The sequence below is a fragment of the Silene latifolia genome, chromosome 2, assembly GCF_048544455.1.
Source record: "Silene latifolia isolate original U9 population chromosome 2, ASM4854445v1, whole genome shotgun sequence".
Lineage (NCBI taxonomy): Eukaryota > Viridiplantae > Streptophyta > Magnoliopsida > Caryophyllales > Caryophyllaceae > Silene > Silene latifolia.
The window spans coordinates 28,792,589-28,809,274 of record NC_133527.1 but is presented as its reverse complement, the minus strand read 5'-3'; the positions used below and the strand labels follow the sequence as shown (position 1 = coordinate 28,809,274).

Below are 16,686 nucleotides of genomic sequence, written 5' to 3'. Positions count from 1 at the left end.
CATTAAAATATAATTAATATATTGCTGAAATCTATACACCATTTATTTATTGATTTTGTTGCAATTAATGCTTGTATTTAAGGCGGGAATGACACATGGTGAATCCACACTTCTTCAACCCAGTTTTATATATATATATATATATATATATATATATATATATATATATATATATAAAAGATAGGAGGGAATATTTAGAAAACGGTGACACAAAAGGTCAACACAAAAACCTACTTATACTATTCGGGCTCACCAAAAACCTACTGGTATTAGAAAAAGAAGTTGGTGGTTAATGTTAGTTTTGCCGGCGAAAGATTATAAAAAAAACCCTAAAACCCCAAATTATAGAAGCTGAATCCCAAAATTGATGATCCAAACAAGAATTGATCATCGAAACAATGACTAATAACAATCTGCTAAGACAATTGGGTCACAAAAGAAACCCAGATTTAGGTGCTCATAATCGACAAAAAGAACTCCAAGAAATTTCGTCAATCAGACAACTTAAACGGATTCTCAAGATTTCACGCAAACGGACAGTGTTTTCCTATGCCGAATTCGTTGATAATCAACTGGTACTTTATTGGCTTTTTCTTCTTTTTATCTTTTCAATTTCAGTTATCTTGTGTTCCCAATTCTTCTTACTTAATTTGCTCAATTTATCTGTTAATTAATGGGGTTTGTTGGTTTTCAATCTTTTATAACATTCTTAGCTTGTTCTTTCCTAATTTCCTCAATTTCTATATTAAAATATTTGTCCTAGTGAATATAAAAGGTAAACAAATGATTGAGCCAGAAATAATAGTTTATCAACGGAAAGTTTTAAGTTACTTCAATCATGCCCTTTTTCGTAGAAGATAAATTGGGAATGAGGTTATGGGGTGAAACGTTCTCGCTGCGTTTACCTTATATCTAGAAGATGGCCACGGTTGTCTAGTACTCCCTCTATCATAGTCAATAGTTTATACTTGCTTTATTTCCCCTTCACAAAATAAAAATAAACTAGTGTAAACTATTCATTGGGACAGATGGGGTGCTCCCTCCCTCCCTCTGAACTCACACCTTATATATGCTCTCTATTAATGACCCCTTTGGTTAGAACAATTTTCATGTAGTGATACTGCATCATTTTTTGCCTGTGTCACTTGCTAAAAAGATTGCAAGAAGCGGCCGTTTTTAGTTTGTAAATATAGAAATGGGCCAACGATTTTGTGATGAACCGGAAAGAAATTAATGGCAATTAGCAGGAGCCATTGAAGCATTGGGTGTTGTGGTAATGAATTTCTTTTGATTTTATAGGGCGTTGATCAGGAAGCAGATTGTAACCAAGTGGGCGGTTTCTTAACAAGGAACCAAACCATTGGAAACATATTATGCTGTAAATGTGGTAGTCCAACTCCTCCAAACAAGGCCAACATGTGCCGGTTTTGTCTCCGTGTGGAATGCAATATTGCAGGTGCTTTACCAAGCCGAGTCAACATTATATACTGTCCTGATTGTGGGAAGTACCTTCAGCCTCCAAAAACTTGGTTGAAAGCTGAAAGAGATTCCAAGGAGTTATTAACATTTTGTCTCAAGAGGCTGACGAAACTTTCTGAATTTCGTTTGGTAGATGCGCGCTTTCTACCTACTGAACCTAACTCTAAGAGAATACAAGTGCGACTCAGTGTCCAATCTGAAATTCTTGATCAAGTCTATGCTGAGAATTCCCATGATGTTGAGTATGTTGTTCGGTATCAGAAGTGTCCCACTTGTATGCCTACAGACCCTGATCAGTGGGTGGCTGTTGTTCAAGTCAGGCAACATGTCTCTCATATGCGCACATTCCTGTCCTTGGAGCAGCTTTTAATCAAGCATAACGCTGCACAGTATGCAGTTAAGATTAAACCGGTAAGCAAGTCTTGTGTTGCACATTATGTTATACGGAGTACACTAGTTGATGAATATTGGTTGTTGTGGCTTGTGAGTGTGGAGGACCTGATTTTTCACTAATGAAATAAGCCAAAGTTGGGGATCTGCCCACTAATTTCCCTCGGTGCTCAGAAACAGATTGCACTAGCCGTACCTTTCAACCAACAAATAGACGTTTTCTTATATTTAAACCATCTCTTCTTAAATGAAAGTAATTACATGCATCAATATATGACCAAAAATGGTTCACTCAATTGGTTATCATTCTTTTTGTTATGTAATAGGAGTCATTTGATGCAATTCTCGATTGTGGGTCATCTAGAGACAACCTCTCTGAGTTAGAGTAAGGTTGTGCATATTCGATCCCCTTGCCTAATCATTTGTAGGAGCATTTGACACACTAGGGTAAAATTGTTGTTAACCTTTTGTATCTAGTACTCGGTATTAATTTTTATAGAATATCTAGTAAGAATTTGAATTCTTGATCTTTTAGTTTAAAACATGAGCTTATTAGACCATGTATAAACCAACTGTCTTATATGAGAATTTTTGAAACAGGTCAAGGAAGGTATTGATTTTTACTTTGGCACGAGGAGCGATGCTGCAAAATTTTACTTCATCTTGGCTAGACTTACTCCCATTAAGCCGCAGAAGTTCCAAAAGAAGTTGAAGTCTCAGGATACCAAGAGTAATATTTCGCTCTACGAATTTGCTATTTGTGCTACTATCTGCCCAATTTGTCACGACGATCTTGTTTATCTCCCATCTAAACTCTCTGCTCGTTTAGGACACCTTGGTCCCTTAGTCATATGTACCAAAGTGAGCAACAATATCAGTCTTTTGGACCCATTTACCCTTCAAACCTACACTATGAGTGCAGAAATGTACTGGAGAGAACCATTTGAACCATTACTAAGCTATAAGCAACTGGTAGAGTATATAGTGTTGGATGTTGAAGTTGTCTCTTCAGAAGTCGAGAGCAGATGGCTGGGCGGATATACTGAAGCTGATGTGCAAATTGCTAGGGTTTCAGATTTTGGAAAGAACGATAGAATATCGTCAGTAAGGACACATCTTGGCCATATTCTGAAACCGGGGGACTACGCTCTTGGCTATGACCTATGTGGAGCCAACTTTAACAACAGCGAGGCAGAGGAACGATCTGGGTCTTTCCCAGATGCTGTTCTGATTAAGAAAACCTACAGAGAGCAGGGCCAAGCATCTACGAAGAATAGTTTTCAGGAAAAGGAAGATTCAGAGTATGAACGGTTTAAGAAAGATTTGTTTGTTAATCCGGAGTTAAGGTTTAATCTCTCACTTGATGAGAAGGAGGAGCGTGATTGTTCGAAGATGGAGTCTTCAGTAGCTAGTGATCTTGATCAAATAACATCCGGCCAACTTGAAGATATCTTTGCTGAGCTTGGCCTGAGTGATGATGAACATGGTAGTGTCGCGGACAGGACGACTTAACTAGAATAACTGTCGTAGATAATTTTTCTTGTATTACATTTTCTATCATATGAAGATTCAAGAGAAATGTTGAACCAAGTCCTGAAATTTTGGTCTTTCCTATTATTTTTTCTGCGTCTCATATCGCCCTTCGAGTCGTGGGGATTTCTTGCAATGTACTCCGTAATAGATAGATTATGAACGATTGTTGTTAAGGTTCACATGAAATATGAGTCAACATTACAATTCATGGACTATACAACCAGTTGTATATGTTGTACGGTGTAGAATCTGAGCTTTGTGATAAAATATACGAGTTTTATGTTAAAGAATATGAACTTTATTAGAAAGTATTGAATTCATCAATTTACACATTAAAAACATGAACTTTAAATTAGCTCAAAAAGAATACACATAAGCTCAAATTCTTATACCTTGGTTGTACCATGCTTATGGTACAACTAGATGTATAATCCTATTTGTGTCAACATTATATGCGAATTGAGATCGATAAGTTTCTGTTATACTTGAAATTCTTGTGCAAGATGATTTTGCTTGTTAAATTTCTTTTTAATGTATTCGGGAGAGGTGTAATTATGCCCTTTATAAATGATTTTTCAATAACTTTCCTGTATATTAAAAAAACTACATTTTCTGTCGAAAAGGAAAAAAAGAAAAAAAAAAAAAAAAAAAGAGAATGTTTTCACACCAACACCTTTGCCACCAAAAATAGACGTTTTCCCATGCATTTCTCTACTCCTTTCTTCTTCCCCTCACATTCAACACTCAATTCCCTCAAACTAACTCAGAACAATTCAACCCAAACTATTAAAACAAAAACATCAAAAAAAAAAAAAAAAGAAAGAAAGAAAAATGATACATCTATTATTTTCAGTGATATTTGCAGAAGCAACAATAATATTGTTACTATTGTTCAAGACTCCTTTAAGAAAATTGGTAATTGCTGGTCTTGACAAGATCAAGCGCGGCCGAGGCCCCATTGTTGTCAAAACTGTCTCTGCCACTATTTTTGTTGTTCTTTCTTCTTCCATGTATAGTGTTGTTAAATTCACGCGTCGTGGCGATGTTGATGATGGTGCTCCTTCTGATCTTAATCCTACTGAACAAGTCCTCTTTGCCAAACATCTCCTTGAAGCTTCTCTTATGGGTGGGTATTCCTCTGTTTTATTCCTTTTCATAATTTCTGTGGATCTGAAATCAATGGCGTCAATGCACTTTCATCTGACATGATGATTACATGAGACGGTCCTACCGAGTAGTAGTTTTATAAGTTCACTACATCTAATAATGTGCTTACGACTGTGTTTGGATTCAGGATTCATTCTGTTTCTATCCCTCATGATAGATCGTCTACATTTCTACATCAGAGAACTTCGATTAAGAAGGAAGACCATGGAAGCCGGAAAGAAGACAGACGTAAAATTTGCAGGTCCCGAGGAGGTAAAAGCGAGAGAGATGCAGGTAGACACATTCAAGGATATGATTAGGCACATGGAGTCTGAACTCGAAGACAAGATCAAGGAAGCAAGTACTTACGAATCCACTGTCGAGGCTCTCAGGAAACAGTCTGAAGTATTACTTCTCGAATATGACCGTTTGCTTGCCGAAAACCAAGAGCTTCGGAATCGACTATAAATTTCAAAACCCTAAGAACGTTTTCTGAATTTTTTTGCAACTGAACAAAGCAAGATGGCATAGATACAAGGACTTGCTTACTTCATTTAAAATTCAACCTGATAGCAAGATGCATAGTTACACAAATTCTTATTTAAGACGGAGATATTCTTTTCAAATTTCTTTGTTAAATATTTTTTTAATCATACATTCTTATTCTTATTGAAGTCATCTTAAACATACAGATTTGTTGTAATGTAATTCATCTATCAGATTCTCATACAAGCCCTTTTCCAAATGTTTCAGACTTGTCATCGGCATAGCAAATGAATTTTAATTGGGTTTCTGATTACGGGTTCTGTTGCGAGTTTTAAAACAACGGGGTTGGATCGACATCTTCCACAGGTTTGACCTGCTCGGTTTCAGCTCATAAATTGCCATCCTAAAGCACACACATTCAAAACAAAGATACTTTTTGTTCTTTCATACAAGGGTATGGCCGTACGGGAATGAAACGATTTCTACTGCCACAGTCTACAGAGTACTTACACAACCATGCTACCATAGAAACTTTTAGAAAGAGACCATCACATATGGCTTGAGTTCACGCGAAACCTTTGGCTAGAGTTTCTAAACATCGTATAAACGAGAGAACAAAGGTGAGGTGAAACTATGCAGCTTCGGCAAATCCAACCCTCAGATTCCCGTAGTCAAACACAGTGTGGTAACGTCCCATAAACACGTCTCCCAGAATCCTGCAGATATATTTTATTTGTAATTGTAATTGTAATTGCATGGAATTAGTGAAAAGAGTCTCCAAGCCTATGCTTATGTCACATGAAAAAGTGTCAAAAGGATGGATGATATACCAGAGAGGACCGCGAGGAGGGGCAATATCCATAGCACTGAATCCACTAATGCACTGCGCCAGTGGTCCCTCTCCGATTTTGAGTACATACTGAGTACAATCCAACAAACGATAGAATGTATATTAAGCCACTAAGAGTAACCCAATTGCCACCTCAACGGATACATATCATTAGACGACTAGAGAGTTGAGAGTGCATAATACCTCCTCAGGACTGAGTTCAAATTGTTTGCCAGCAATTGTAAATGAGACTGAAGGCATCCGGGAAAGAAGGTTACAGTCAACAGCTGACTCTCCCATTGGGTTTGGGATCCGCTCACACAACTGCAAGGTTTTCAGAGCATAGTGAGGATATATGACTAATATGAGCACACAAAACACTTGTTTTTTCTACATGTATGATAAATATCGTGTTCACGACCACCCACCTCATCGACATAACTTATAACTCGATCTTCAGTGGCATTTTGCTGGAGTTCGTTGTTCATCCACACAACAGCTATTTCACAAGCCGAGCACGTAGCATCACTTGATCCACCAGATGAGTTCTCGGAGCTCTCCTTATCCACTACACTCTTGATTGCCATGCTACAAGAAAGCAACCATTCTTTTGTGAACGCGCCAACGTTGAAGAGAACTAATAAAGTTCATTTATACTAAAATCTCACTGAAAAAATAAGCATTTTTGTATTCTTGGTTTCCGAATGCAATGTCATAGAGCGAAACGTAGTGTTTCATTTCATAAAAGTAACATCTTCCCATTTTAAGCTTACCTAACATCTTGTGTGCCATCAAATGTGCAGAGACCAATTCGGGAGCAGACCTTTTTGGGAGATTCCTGGAAAATTTAATGGATAAATTCAGCAAACACATGAAGATATCGACTGTTGTCATCACTTAATCGTTTTCCTAATTCGTTAGATTAAATAGTTGATATTGTAGGATTATGGCGGGTCATAATCCTAAAGTAATCACTGTCATCAAATTCTAAAGTAATCGCTGTCATCAAATATGCTTTACTTGCCTGTGAGATGAGAAGATTAATCATGGTTTGCCCATATTGCTTTACTACTGCCTTGCACTCCTTATTGGCAACACCTGAAGCTCCAATTGCAAGGTTTATTTGAGTAATGATTGCCTGCATTACATTCAAAACGCAATTGGTGGTTATATAAAAAAAACTACATATTTAGATGTACTTACGAAACATTTACCAATTCCTATAGTGGACATGCCAACAAAATCAAGTTTCAGTGCACCAAAATAACAAATAAAAAAAATCTTCCGAGGATCGTGAAGGCTGTAAGTGTGCAACTCCTGCATTCAAAAATCTTCCGAGGAATCGAGTTTCGACTATAAACGGCCGACACACACATGTTTGATTGAGGGTAACTGAACAGATTTGAATGCAAGCAAGCATTAACAACAAAGCTTTGGTATCAAGTTGATTGATTTTACCAGCATAAAGAGGCTTATTTTAATACAACTCTAGACTAGAAGGAGGAAACATTGACAGTGCAGCAGAGCGATACATTTCTTCTGAGGCTATAAAATTAAGCAAAACAAAATATCATAATTCATAACCCAAGGTCAAACATATAGGAAGAAATCTTGGCGTATGACATGCATCTAAAAACAAAAATATAATAAATACATAAAGTAAAATCTAAGGGGTCGAAAATGTGCGTCAAAATGTGTAAACCATCACACTAAGCTAGAACATCCATCTACCAGAGGGCACTCCAAGAGAATTTTGTTTCCGGTATATTATACATATATTAAAGTTTCTAAAATTTCAATCATCAAATTAGGCAAAATACACATTAAGTTTGATTTTCAAGTCTCTCGAGTCGAGATCCCTATATGGTGTAGGCTACATATGCCAATGCCACTGAGGGAAGATGAAGTTATAATAAAAAATGAGGATAAGTTCTAACCGTAGGACCAGTCATCAATGAAGTGCCAGAATCTGCAATAGCTGCACATCCACCAGTGCAGTATCCTGAATAAAATGGTGGCAATGCTCATTAACATCGCCAATAAGATAACTAATATACATAAAAGCAACATCAGCTTGTGGCGAGTTTGTTCACTGTATACCTGTTGATTTGCCATCTATAAGAAAATCACCCATCTCAAACTGCCAACAAAAAATCATTCGATGAGACGACCCTTGATCAATCAAATCAGAGTAATGTGCTATTTGATTATATTATGTAAATACCTGCCAATAACCCTTCCTCGTCACAGGAGTGTATGTGTGTTCGCCTTTGAAGTGATTAGGGTCGACCCCACCAAATACAATTTCGCCACCTTCTTCCTCTTGTGCATTACGGTTGAGCCAAAATGAGAATACTGGCTCCTTGACAAGCCCTTGATTCATCATGTTGTACCTGCAAGATAAAGTATATACTCTAATGTACCACGTTCTTTCTCGACCCTTACTCTAGGACAATGCAACCCCGACGAGAATATAGCTCTAGCAAAGTTAAGAAAATACATTTTTACATACCGATTAGCTAGGATTACTAGCATTCATAATTATTTCAATTGAAAAACTGTCTGAATGAAAAGATCTCCATAAAGGTTGTCTATTCACAAAGATGTTTCACGGTGAATCAATAATAATTACCAGACAGGCACAGCATTTCCGGCTGATATCTCTTGAAAGCCTAGGCCAAGTATACCATCAAAATGAGCAAGCAAGAATGTGGTACCGGGTTCAGCAGTTGCCTCTATAAATTCCTGAAATATAGATTTAAAGTGAGTTTCTTGAACACACCGACTGATTACAAACCCAGTTCAGAAGAATGAGCTGATTCCACTTACTTGGTTCTTTACAATGAGGTCACCGACTTCAACATTATCTTTGCTAAAGTAACCAGATATAGCTCCAGTACCATAATGAATTGCCGCACGTTTCCCTGAATCATGAAAACGAGTCTAGTTTAGTTGCCTGAAATAAAGATTCAAAAATAACATAATTTAAAGAATGTGCAGGGACTAGTGCACAGACTGTTCCTCTTGTAAGTACTGGATGCCCTAGAGTGGTAGCTGGGATGGAAGTAACAAGCAAGCTGGAAATCAAAATAAGGGAATATAAGACTTCCATGAAACATTCCCCAAGCGAAAAAAAAGCAAAAGCAGAATCAAGGCAATCTTAATCTTACCGAGAAGAAGCACTTAGATGATGGTACCCACAAGTTCGAACTACCCGTGTCAAAAATAACAGTGAACTTCTGAGGCGGAGTACCGATACTGATCTCCCCAAAGTACTGAGCATCATTGTAGTTCTTAAGAGCAATGATATCGGCACCCTCAACATCCCTTAAGTTGCCTAAAAGATAGTTCTCAACAGAAGATTTCAACACCTCCCTATCTATCGGCCCGAGCTTAGGTGCTATTCGGCTGTTTGGATCCCTTTTTCTTTTTTTCAATCCAATTCTCAGTAGGCCATCATTGGGTGCAGAAAGGGCAATGGGAAACAGAAGAATGGAAATAAACAGCGGGATCACCAGCGCCTTATAGTTAACCATGTTTACCTGAAACTATCAACTGCAATGGATTACTAGTATCGACAGATAAGATAAATGTCAATTGATCTTATTTGGAACATTATAAAGCTAATTCATTATCGGGTCATCCACCAAGTTTAGCCAATCTCAGGCCGTAAGTTATCTCAAGTTAGTTTGTTCATGTTAGGCTGGGAATAATACGGTGGTTGTAATCTCTTTCACCTCATATCCATGTCGGGACTAGGGATTGATTAGGACAGGTCAGATGAGTTCAGGGTTTTAAATAGCGGTACCGGTCACGATCGCGCTAACGGAGTCGCGGAATCGTCCTCGACTCGGCCGTCGCGCTCTGAATCGTTGTTATCTCGGTGATATTTATTTTACAAGCTTTTGTACATATTTCATCATCTATTGACTATTTCATATAATGTTAAGATTAATTCTACTTAGGATAATTACTTTGACCAATGCTATACAGTTTTTAAGAGCTTTTCATTAAAAAACTTGGCCTATACAAGTTATAACTCGTTCATATCGGGTTCACCGCGGGCTGTATCGGGCCGAGTTGGCCGATACACGTTATAAATCGGTCGTCTCGGCCGATACTTTCTTGTTTTTAATTTACCCGATACATCTCGGGATATCTTGTATCGGCGGCTTCCGATACCGATACATCTCGTCCGATACGATACGTCTCGGCTGAGATTTAAAACCATGGATGAGTTTCACCAAATTTTTGAATTGTACCAGGTTGGCTTCCTCGGGATGTTCGACATTTGGCAGCTCTAGTTACAACACTCGCCTACAACTAAACTGTCAAAAGTTGTCACGACTCCAGGAATCTGACCCAAACCGCCCGTAACCCGGTACCAGAGATTAAACCCATAATGAGCCTATTTGTCCTAACCTGACCCAAATTTAAAATCGACAGGAGAGATTACCTGTGACACTCATTGACACAATAGCCACTTAGCGCAATGGATGACTCAACAAAGAATTAGCTTAGTAATCCCCCAAATATGATCAAATTAACACTTTTCGTTATTGTTTTAAATTAAAACTTCCTCGTCATCCCAAAATAAGCTTCTTAGTTTGACTTTTGTAGTCAAAAGTTTAATAAAATAATAAAAACCATAACATGATTAAAAAAAAAGTATTTCCCTGATGAAAAAAACATAATCAAAGTAGCGTAAAAAGTTAAATGAGAAGGTTATTTCTACGGAGTATCATGGAAGAAGTAACAAGTATGCAATTGAAATATAAGTCCAAATTTTGTAACGCAAGATAAATTATGTGTTCATAAGTCATAACTTGAACTGATAATGGCCTGAACCGAACTAGACCCAACATAAACATGAACCAACTAACCTTATCTCGGATATTGACCCGACTCGTTCTGACCTTACCCATAAGGGAATTGAGTGACCCAATTGTCACCTCTACGGCTCTACCTACAAGGCTACAACCTTGTCTCAACATGAGACAGCCTTAATCAAGTTGTCATTAAGTTGGATGAAAAATAGAAAAATAAATGGTTACCGCTGAATCCATATCTAAATTAGAAAATGAAATTACACAAATTAAATAATAGAATAATGGTTATCTAAAGATTGCCTCTATTTTTCAGAGGCAAACCAAAATAAGCTGTAATTTTGTTAATCAACAGCTAATTCCTAAGAAGAAATGAAGATGCCTTGACCTTCTTGTAAAATGAAGCAAAATCAGATGATTTAATATTCCGGATTTGCAATTTTATTTGCATGCATACACTTCCTAGTCATTATAGACAATACTATATTGTTAAATTCAACAACGGGCCTAGCCGCTGCAAATGGAGCAGATAGTATCCACAATACAAGCCCAATAGGGTTCACTCTAAAACCAATTAGCAATAAAACCCAAAAATTAACAAAACTCATAATCCTAAATGACACAATGACATTTGAAACTAGCAAGGTCTTAGCCTAGTGGTTAAGACGGAGATATTCTTGTCGGACGAAGGTGACTCTTTGGGCCAAAAGAAAAACAATGAAACCTTTATAATTAAGGCAACAAAAATAAACTATTCCCGTACCTTATATTGAATCAAACAACATAAACATGCATAAAAGACGTAATCCAAAATAAGGTTATTTCTAAGCTTAATCTAGGATACACATGAAAATTAAATGCTCCATATATAACACGAAATGAATGAAATAATATAAAAAGTTAGACGAATATAATTTAAATGCTCACCAATTTTGGAGAGAAAGATGATGATAATGATGGTGGCAAGTATTAAAAAGGCTTTCTGTAACTACTCTTCACGGATTGTGGGTTTGTATATATAGACTGGTAGTTGAATAAATAGGGATTTTTAGAGTACAAATTACTATTTTAAGTCCAGGAGATTTCTGGTTTTTTATAATGGCAATAAACAAACAGCTAGCAATTGATGGGAGGATATTATTTCTCACTTTTATAAATTCAAAAACGTATTTTGATACCTATGAAAAGTGCAATACATACTCCGTATAATATAATTACGATAAATGTGTTAATTATTTTTTTGCCCTTTTTATTCTTGTAAGAAGTATTTTAATTAAAAATAAACAAATAATTATAATAGACGGAATATAGCTTACTTTTACATGTTTTGGACACAAAATTATGAACTGAGATCACCTATTTCACTTTATGTTTTATCTTGTGTCTCACTATCTTAAAATCTTAACAGATCACAAATAGATAATAGAAATTGTAATAATATATATCAAAGTGCTTATGTGTCAATAAGAGAAATGACAAGATATATGATGGTATAAAGGATCTGCACTGCAAGATTACAGAGGTTGAAAAGGGTACACTGAAAAAATTAAGGTTATTAAGGAATGATGAAAATAATACACCGTCCGTCCGAATTATGTTTTCCTATTTATTTATTTGTTAAATTATACGTTATTCAATGGATGAAGGTCGTTATTTATTCAAAGCCGATTTATTACTTTAAAACCGATTAGAATATAAATTTTTTTAGATGAATACTATTGGATTTTCATCTTGATTCGCGCCGAGTAAGTTCTCTAGAGTGATAAAGTTTCCTTTTAAGTTTTAACAATGCACTATAACTTGTATTTTATAGCTACTAAACTCAAGATATTTTATTGTCACAATAATTCGTTATTAGTTGATCTCGTCCTTATAAATTTGAGAAATATTATCTACCTTCTCTTTTACCTATCCATCTCACAATTATTACATTTGGCAAAATTAACCCAACACAAATGACTCAACTCAAATAACCCGACTAAAACTCGAACCAACACCCAAACTCAAGACCCGAACTTTGATCCGTACCCGGGTCCTCCCTTTGAGTGATGGTTGTGATTGGGTAAGGTAGGCGGTGGAGATGAAATTTGATTGGTGGTTAATGGGTCCTACCTTTGAATGGTGGTTGTTCTCGTGTGGAGAACGACAAGCGGAGAAGACTATTAATTGACTTGAAGGTCAAATTAGTCTCAATAAAATAAAAATCAAAACAGAATCTTATGGTTACGTGGCATAATAAGGGTGCAATTTGTCGCTTCATCACATTTCGTTCTACGAGACTCTGACTATAACTGACTACGAGACGATAAATATGAGACAAATTAAAATTTGTAATTAGTCCGTAGTCCTTACTCCAATTTAGCATTTAGCAATGACAAAAGTTTGGCAAAATATTTTAGGTACTTAATTTGGTCAAAATAGCTTATTTGATTAAAATTTTAGATACCTTATTTTGTTGTAAGCGTTTGACAAATAACTTATTTGCTTAAATAAGGAGGGAAGTGGTGATTTAGCCCCATAACTCCTTACATTTGTGAAATTATCCCACATAACTCTCAATTTGAGTAATTTAGCCTATAACTTATACATAATGTGCAATTTGACCCCAATTCAAATTATATCTAATATCTTATATCTCCCTTAAAATTAACATCTCCTTAATATCTTCTTAATATCTCTTTACAATTGTGAAATTAATCTCCATAACTCTCAATTTATCCCTGAATTTGAGAAATGGGCCTGCCATTGGAATATAATATGTGCCAGGTACGTAATTGATACGTGAAACATGGGCCTTATCTACCATGCACTTGGATTTTGTTGGTAAAAGTTGGACTTGGTCCACTATTTTTTTGCCTTCTCCGAATTCAGCCTTGATTATTTTTTGGTTCTTATTCTGGAAAGAGCATGAAACAGGAGGCAGAGCTCTTCACTTCTGTTTTTGGTTCTGGGCAGAAGACGAGAAAGACGGAGGAGCATTAGTAGTAATTTTAGGATTGTTTTTATCTTTGTTCTCCCAAAAATTAATATATTCCCTCCGTCCTGGTTATTTATTCTTCTTTTATTTTGGCACAAAGACCAATAAAACCACTAAAAATACTAATTTACCCTTTTACTCGTGCGTCATTACTAGGGGTGTTAACGAGCTGAGCCGAGCCCGAGCTTGGCCTTGCTCGGCTTGTGCTCAAGAACCAAAACTCGAGTTCGAGCCGTTCTCGAGCTTACCCGAGCCTGAAAAAAATGCACTCGTTATAAAGCTTGCGAGCTTTAACGCGAGCTCGAGCCAAACTCGAGCCCAAATCGAGCTTATATAAAATTGTTTTTTTTTTCTATTTTTTTGTTCCGATATTTTCAATAATAAGGCTCGAAAGTTATATGTACAAATGTTTGGCAAATCAGCGAGACATTTGATACGTGTGATACAAAAATATAATCATGATAAAATATTTTATAAAATATGACCAATATCTTATGCAATCACACAAGTTCGAGCCGCTCGCGAGCTTTTCGAGTCGAGTCAGCCTTTGCTCGGCTTGACTCGTTAAGTTTTCGAGCCGATCCCGAGCTCGAGCCGAGCTTGCACAAGTCGAGCTTTGACCGAGCTGATCTCGAGTTGCTCGCGAGCTGTCTCGTCTCATTAACACCCCTAGTCATTACCAGCGGGAACATCAACTTTGCTAAAAAAAGGCGGAGCCCAGATTTAAAAAGTGGGAACCAGCTTTCATTTTGGAATCAATAACGAGGATTAACGAAATATTCAACTCCCTCTAAAGTATTGTCAAGGGGTAATATAGACATTGAACCTTTTAAAATCATCTTAAAATAAAAAGGATAACAAATGATCGGAACAGAGGGATTACAATTCATTTTTCTGTATTGTTCTTAGTTTAAATCTAGTTCTTCCATTAACACTACAAAATTTGTATGGAGACTTTCTCATCACATTCCTCTACAATATAAGTTCGTATAAATTTCTCTCCTTTCTCTTCCTTATTGTTATTTAGATTATTGTTGTGTTTTAATTAGTTTAATCATTTTTAATTAATTAAAGTTTTAGTCTTTATTACCCTTAACATGTTTAGTTTTAATTTATTCATGTTTGATCATTAGATTAGTTAAAGTTTCAATCTTTCACTACTACAAATACAGGCAACTACAACGGCCCTTTAACAATGCTTATTCACGAAAATCAACAAAACACGTTGTAGAATTGATACCGCGAATTTTACCAAACTTAATTACAACGGTTCTGTGTTGTTAACCGTTGTTATTGGTTTTAACAACGGGTCATACTTGAAAAACCGTTGTTAATATAAAAACTAATAACAACGGTTGAATCTGTAATACATTTTAACCGTTGTTAATAATTTGGCGCAAAATTAGTGAAAAGTAATCACAACGGTTATATTAGAACCCGTTTTTAATACTTTTTAACAACGGTTGTAGACTCAATAACCGTTGTTATTAATGTTATGAAAATCTTAAGAACAACAGATTGCTTTATTCTGCTATACGCTACAAAACACAAACACAAGCTAATAATGCTACTATATCATCCTCAATTCCTCCCTGATCGTCTCTCTGTCTTCATCTCCGTCACTGCTGTCACCGTCTTCTCTCCCTCATCGTGTTTATCAATCAGGTATATATATGTTTCTTAGCTTAATTGCTTTCCTGAATTTTGTTTATTTGTTTGCCTATTATTGTATTTTCTGAACTTGGATGATTGATGCAAATATGAGTGACCGCACCTACAAGGATGGTTTAGCTGAATTTTATGAATTCGTTTCGAACAATTTGAAAGGTTATTCTAGTATTGCATGTCCTTGTGAAAGATGTGGTAATATTAGCTATATGGCTTTTCCGGACGTTAAAATACACCTAGAAAAGTGGAGATTTAGTCGATCCTATACACGTTGATTTTTCATGGGGAATCATTAGAGGAATAGAATAACTCTGAAGAAGATGATGTTGAGGTACACGAAAGGCTAACTGATGATCCTGAGTTTGCCGAGTTTTTTGAGTTGGAAGAGTTGGAAGTAGAGAAGTTGAATGTTGGGTCAATAGATAATGAAGAGAATGATGATGAGTCGATTGCTTTTGAAGATGTAGGTGATGACACTAGTAATTGGGATGACCTTAACAACATGTATGAGAAGTTGTGTGAGTCTGAAGCACCTCTCTATCCTGGTTGTAAGTTCACAAAAATGTCGGATGTGGTGAAGTTGTATAATATCAAGGGTGCAAATGGGGTGAGTGACACGTGTTTCACTAGTTTTTTAGCCTTGATAAAGGAGTTGCTTCCTGATGGTAATGTTCTACCTGTTAAGGCATATGAGGCGAAAAAACTAATAAGAGGAGTGGGTATGAAATATGAGAAAATACATGCATGTCCAAATGATTGCATATTGTATCGGAAATTATATCAAAACTTAACCAATTGCCCTAAATGTTTGGAGTGGCGTTATAAGGATAAGGAAGGGATCCCGGCTAAGGTGTTGTGGTATTTTCCATTGATACCAAGAGTCATAAGGATTTATGCGAATCCCGATGATTCAAAAATGTTAACTTGGCATGAAACAGGAAAAATAAATGATGGAAAGCTAAGACACCCGGCAGATGGTATGCAATGGAAATCGTTCGACGCTAAGTATCCCGAGTTCGGCAATGAACCTGGAAACTTACGTCTAGCGCTGTTCACTGATGGAATGAACTCACACGGAAACATGAGTAGCCAACATAGTACTTTGCCAGTAGTATTGGCTATTTATAACTTACCTCCATATGTGTGCATGAAAAGAAAGTATTTGATGTTGTCGTTGTTAATTTCCGGCCCTAAACAACCTGGAAATGATATAGATGTATATTTGGAACCTCTTTTAGATGATTTGCGATTGTTGTGGGATAGTGGAATAGAAGTATTTGATGCATATAAGAACGAAACTTTCAATTTGAGAGCGATGTTATTGTGTACAATATCTGACTATCCGGCTTATG

At 36.4% G+C, this 16,686-nt stretch overlaps 3 protein-coding genes across 5 annotated transcripts; 2 read left to right on the top strand and 1 right to left on the bottom strand.

Moving 5' to 3' along the window:
* The first annotated feature begins 206 nt into the window (after positions 1 to 206).
* LOC141642543 (60S ribosomal export protein NMD3-like) lies at positions 207 to 3,502 on the top strand. The gene is made up of 3 exons (XM_074451381.1): positions 207 to 575; positions 1,300 to 1,890; positions 2,470 to 3,502. The coding sequence occupies exons 1-3, from the start codon at positions 399 to 401 to the stop codon at positions 3,379 to 3,381; spliced, it is 1,680 nt and encodes a 559-aa protein (XP_074307482.1). The 5' UTR covers positions 207 to 398; the 3' UTR covers positions 3,382 to 3,502.
* Positions 3,503 to 4,157: 655 nt separating this feature from the next.
* LOC141642545 (uncharacterized) lies at positions 4,158 to 5,293 on the top strand. The gene is made up of 2 exons (XM_074451385.1): positions 4,158 to 4,528; positions 4,697 to 5,293. The coding sequence occupies exons 1-2, from the start codon at positions 4,234 to 4,236 to the stop codon at positions 5,014 to 5,016; spliced, it is 615 nt and encodes a 204-aa protein (XP_074307486.1). The 5' UTR covers positions 4,158 to 4,233; the 3' UTR covers positions 5,017 to 5,293.
* A 158-nt stretch (positions 5,294 to 5,451) lies between these two features.
* LOC141642544 (aspartic proteinase A1-like) lies at positions 5,452 to 11,736 on the bottom strand. 3 transcript variants are annotated; one of them, XM_074451382.1, is made up of 14 exons: positions 11,617 to 11,736; positions 9,034 to 9,411; positions 8,880 to 8,940; positions 8,693 to 8,787; positions 8,496 to 8,608; positions 8,088 to 8,256; positions 7,964 to 8,003; positions 7,801 to 7,865; positions 6,888 to 7,001; positions 6,637 to 6,701; positions 6,292 to 6,451; positions 6,068 to 6,187; positions 5,865 to 5,953; positions 5,452 to 5,750 (listed from the first exon to the last, which is right to left on the bottom strand). In XM_074451382.1, exons 2-14 carry the CDS (start codon positions 9,397 to 9,399, stop codon positions 5,666 to 5,668), a joined length of 1,542 nt encoding a protein of 513 aa, XP_074307483.1. In that variant the 5' UTR covers positions 9,400 to 9,411; positions 11,617 to 11,736; the 3' UTR covers positions 5,452 to 5,665. The 3 variants fall into 3 exon arrangements, with proteins under 3 accessions (XP_074307483.1, XP_074307485.1, XP_074307484.1); XM_074451384.1 differs by having other exon boundaries at positions 9,034 to 9,405; positions 11,617 to 11,723; XM_074451383.1 differs by having other exon boundaries at positions 9,034 to 9,418; positions 11,617 to 11,706.
* Between the last annotated feature and the right edge of the window lie 4,950 nt (positions 11,737 to 16,686).

What these genes read in the sequence shown, in the direction of transcription:
- LOC141642543 (XM_074451381.1), top strand. Translation starts at nt 399, where the DNA reads ATGACTAATAACAATCTGCTAAGACAATTGGGTCACAAAAGAAACCCA. An exon ending in AATTCGTTGATAATCAACTG is followed by an intron (nt 576 to 1,299) that starts GTACTTTATTGG and finishes TTGATTTTATAG; the next exon opens with GGCGTTGATCAGGAAGCAGA. An exon ending in ATGCAGTTAAGATTAAACCG is followed by an intron (nt 1,891 to 2,469) that starts GTAAGCAAGTCT and finishes TTTTTGAAACAG; the next exon opens with GTCAAGGAAGGTATTGATTT.
- LOC141642545 (XM_074451385.1), top strand. Translation starts at nt 4,234, where the DNA reads ATGATACATCTATTATTTTCAGTGATATTTGCAGAAGCAACAATAATA. An exon ending in CCTTGAAGCTTCTCTTATGG is followed by an intron (nt 4,529 to 4,696) that starts GTGGGTATTCCT and finishes GTTTGGATTCAG; the next exon opens with GATTCATTCTGTTTCTATCC.
- LOC141642544 (XM_074451382.1), bottom strand. Translation starts at nt 9,399, where the DNA reads ATGGTTAACTATAAGGCGCTGGTGATCCCGCTGTTTATTTCCATTCTT. An exon ending in GGAAATGCTGTGCCTGTCTG is followed by an intron (nt 8,257 to 8,495) that starts GTAATTATTATT and finishes TTTATCTTGCAG; the next exon opens with GTACAACATGATGAATCAAG. An exon ending in TATAGATGGCAAATCAACAG is followed by an intron (nt 7,866 to 7,963) that starts GTATACAGTGAA and finishes CATTTTATTCAG; the next exon opens with GATACTGCACTGGTGGATGT.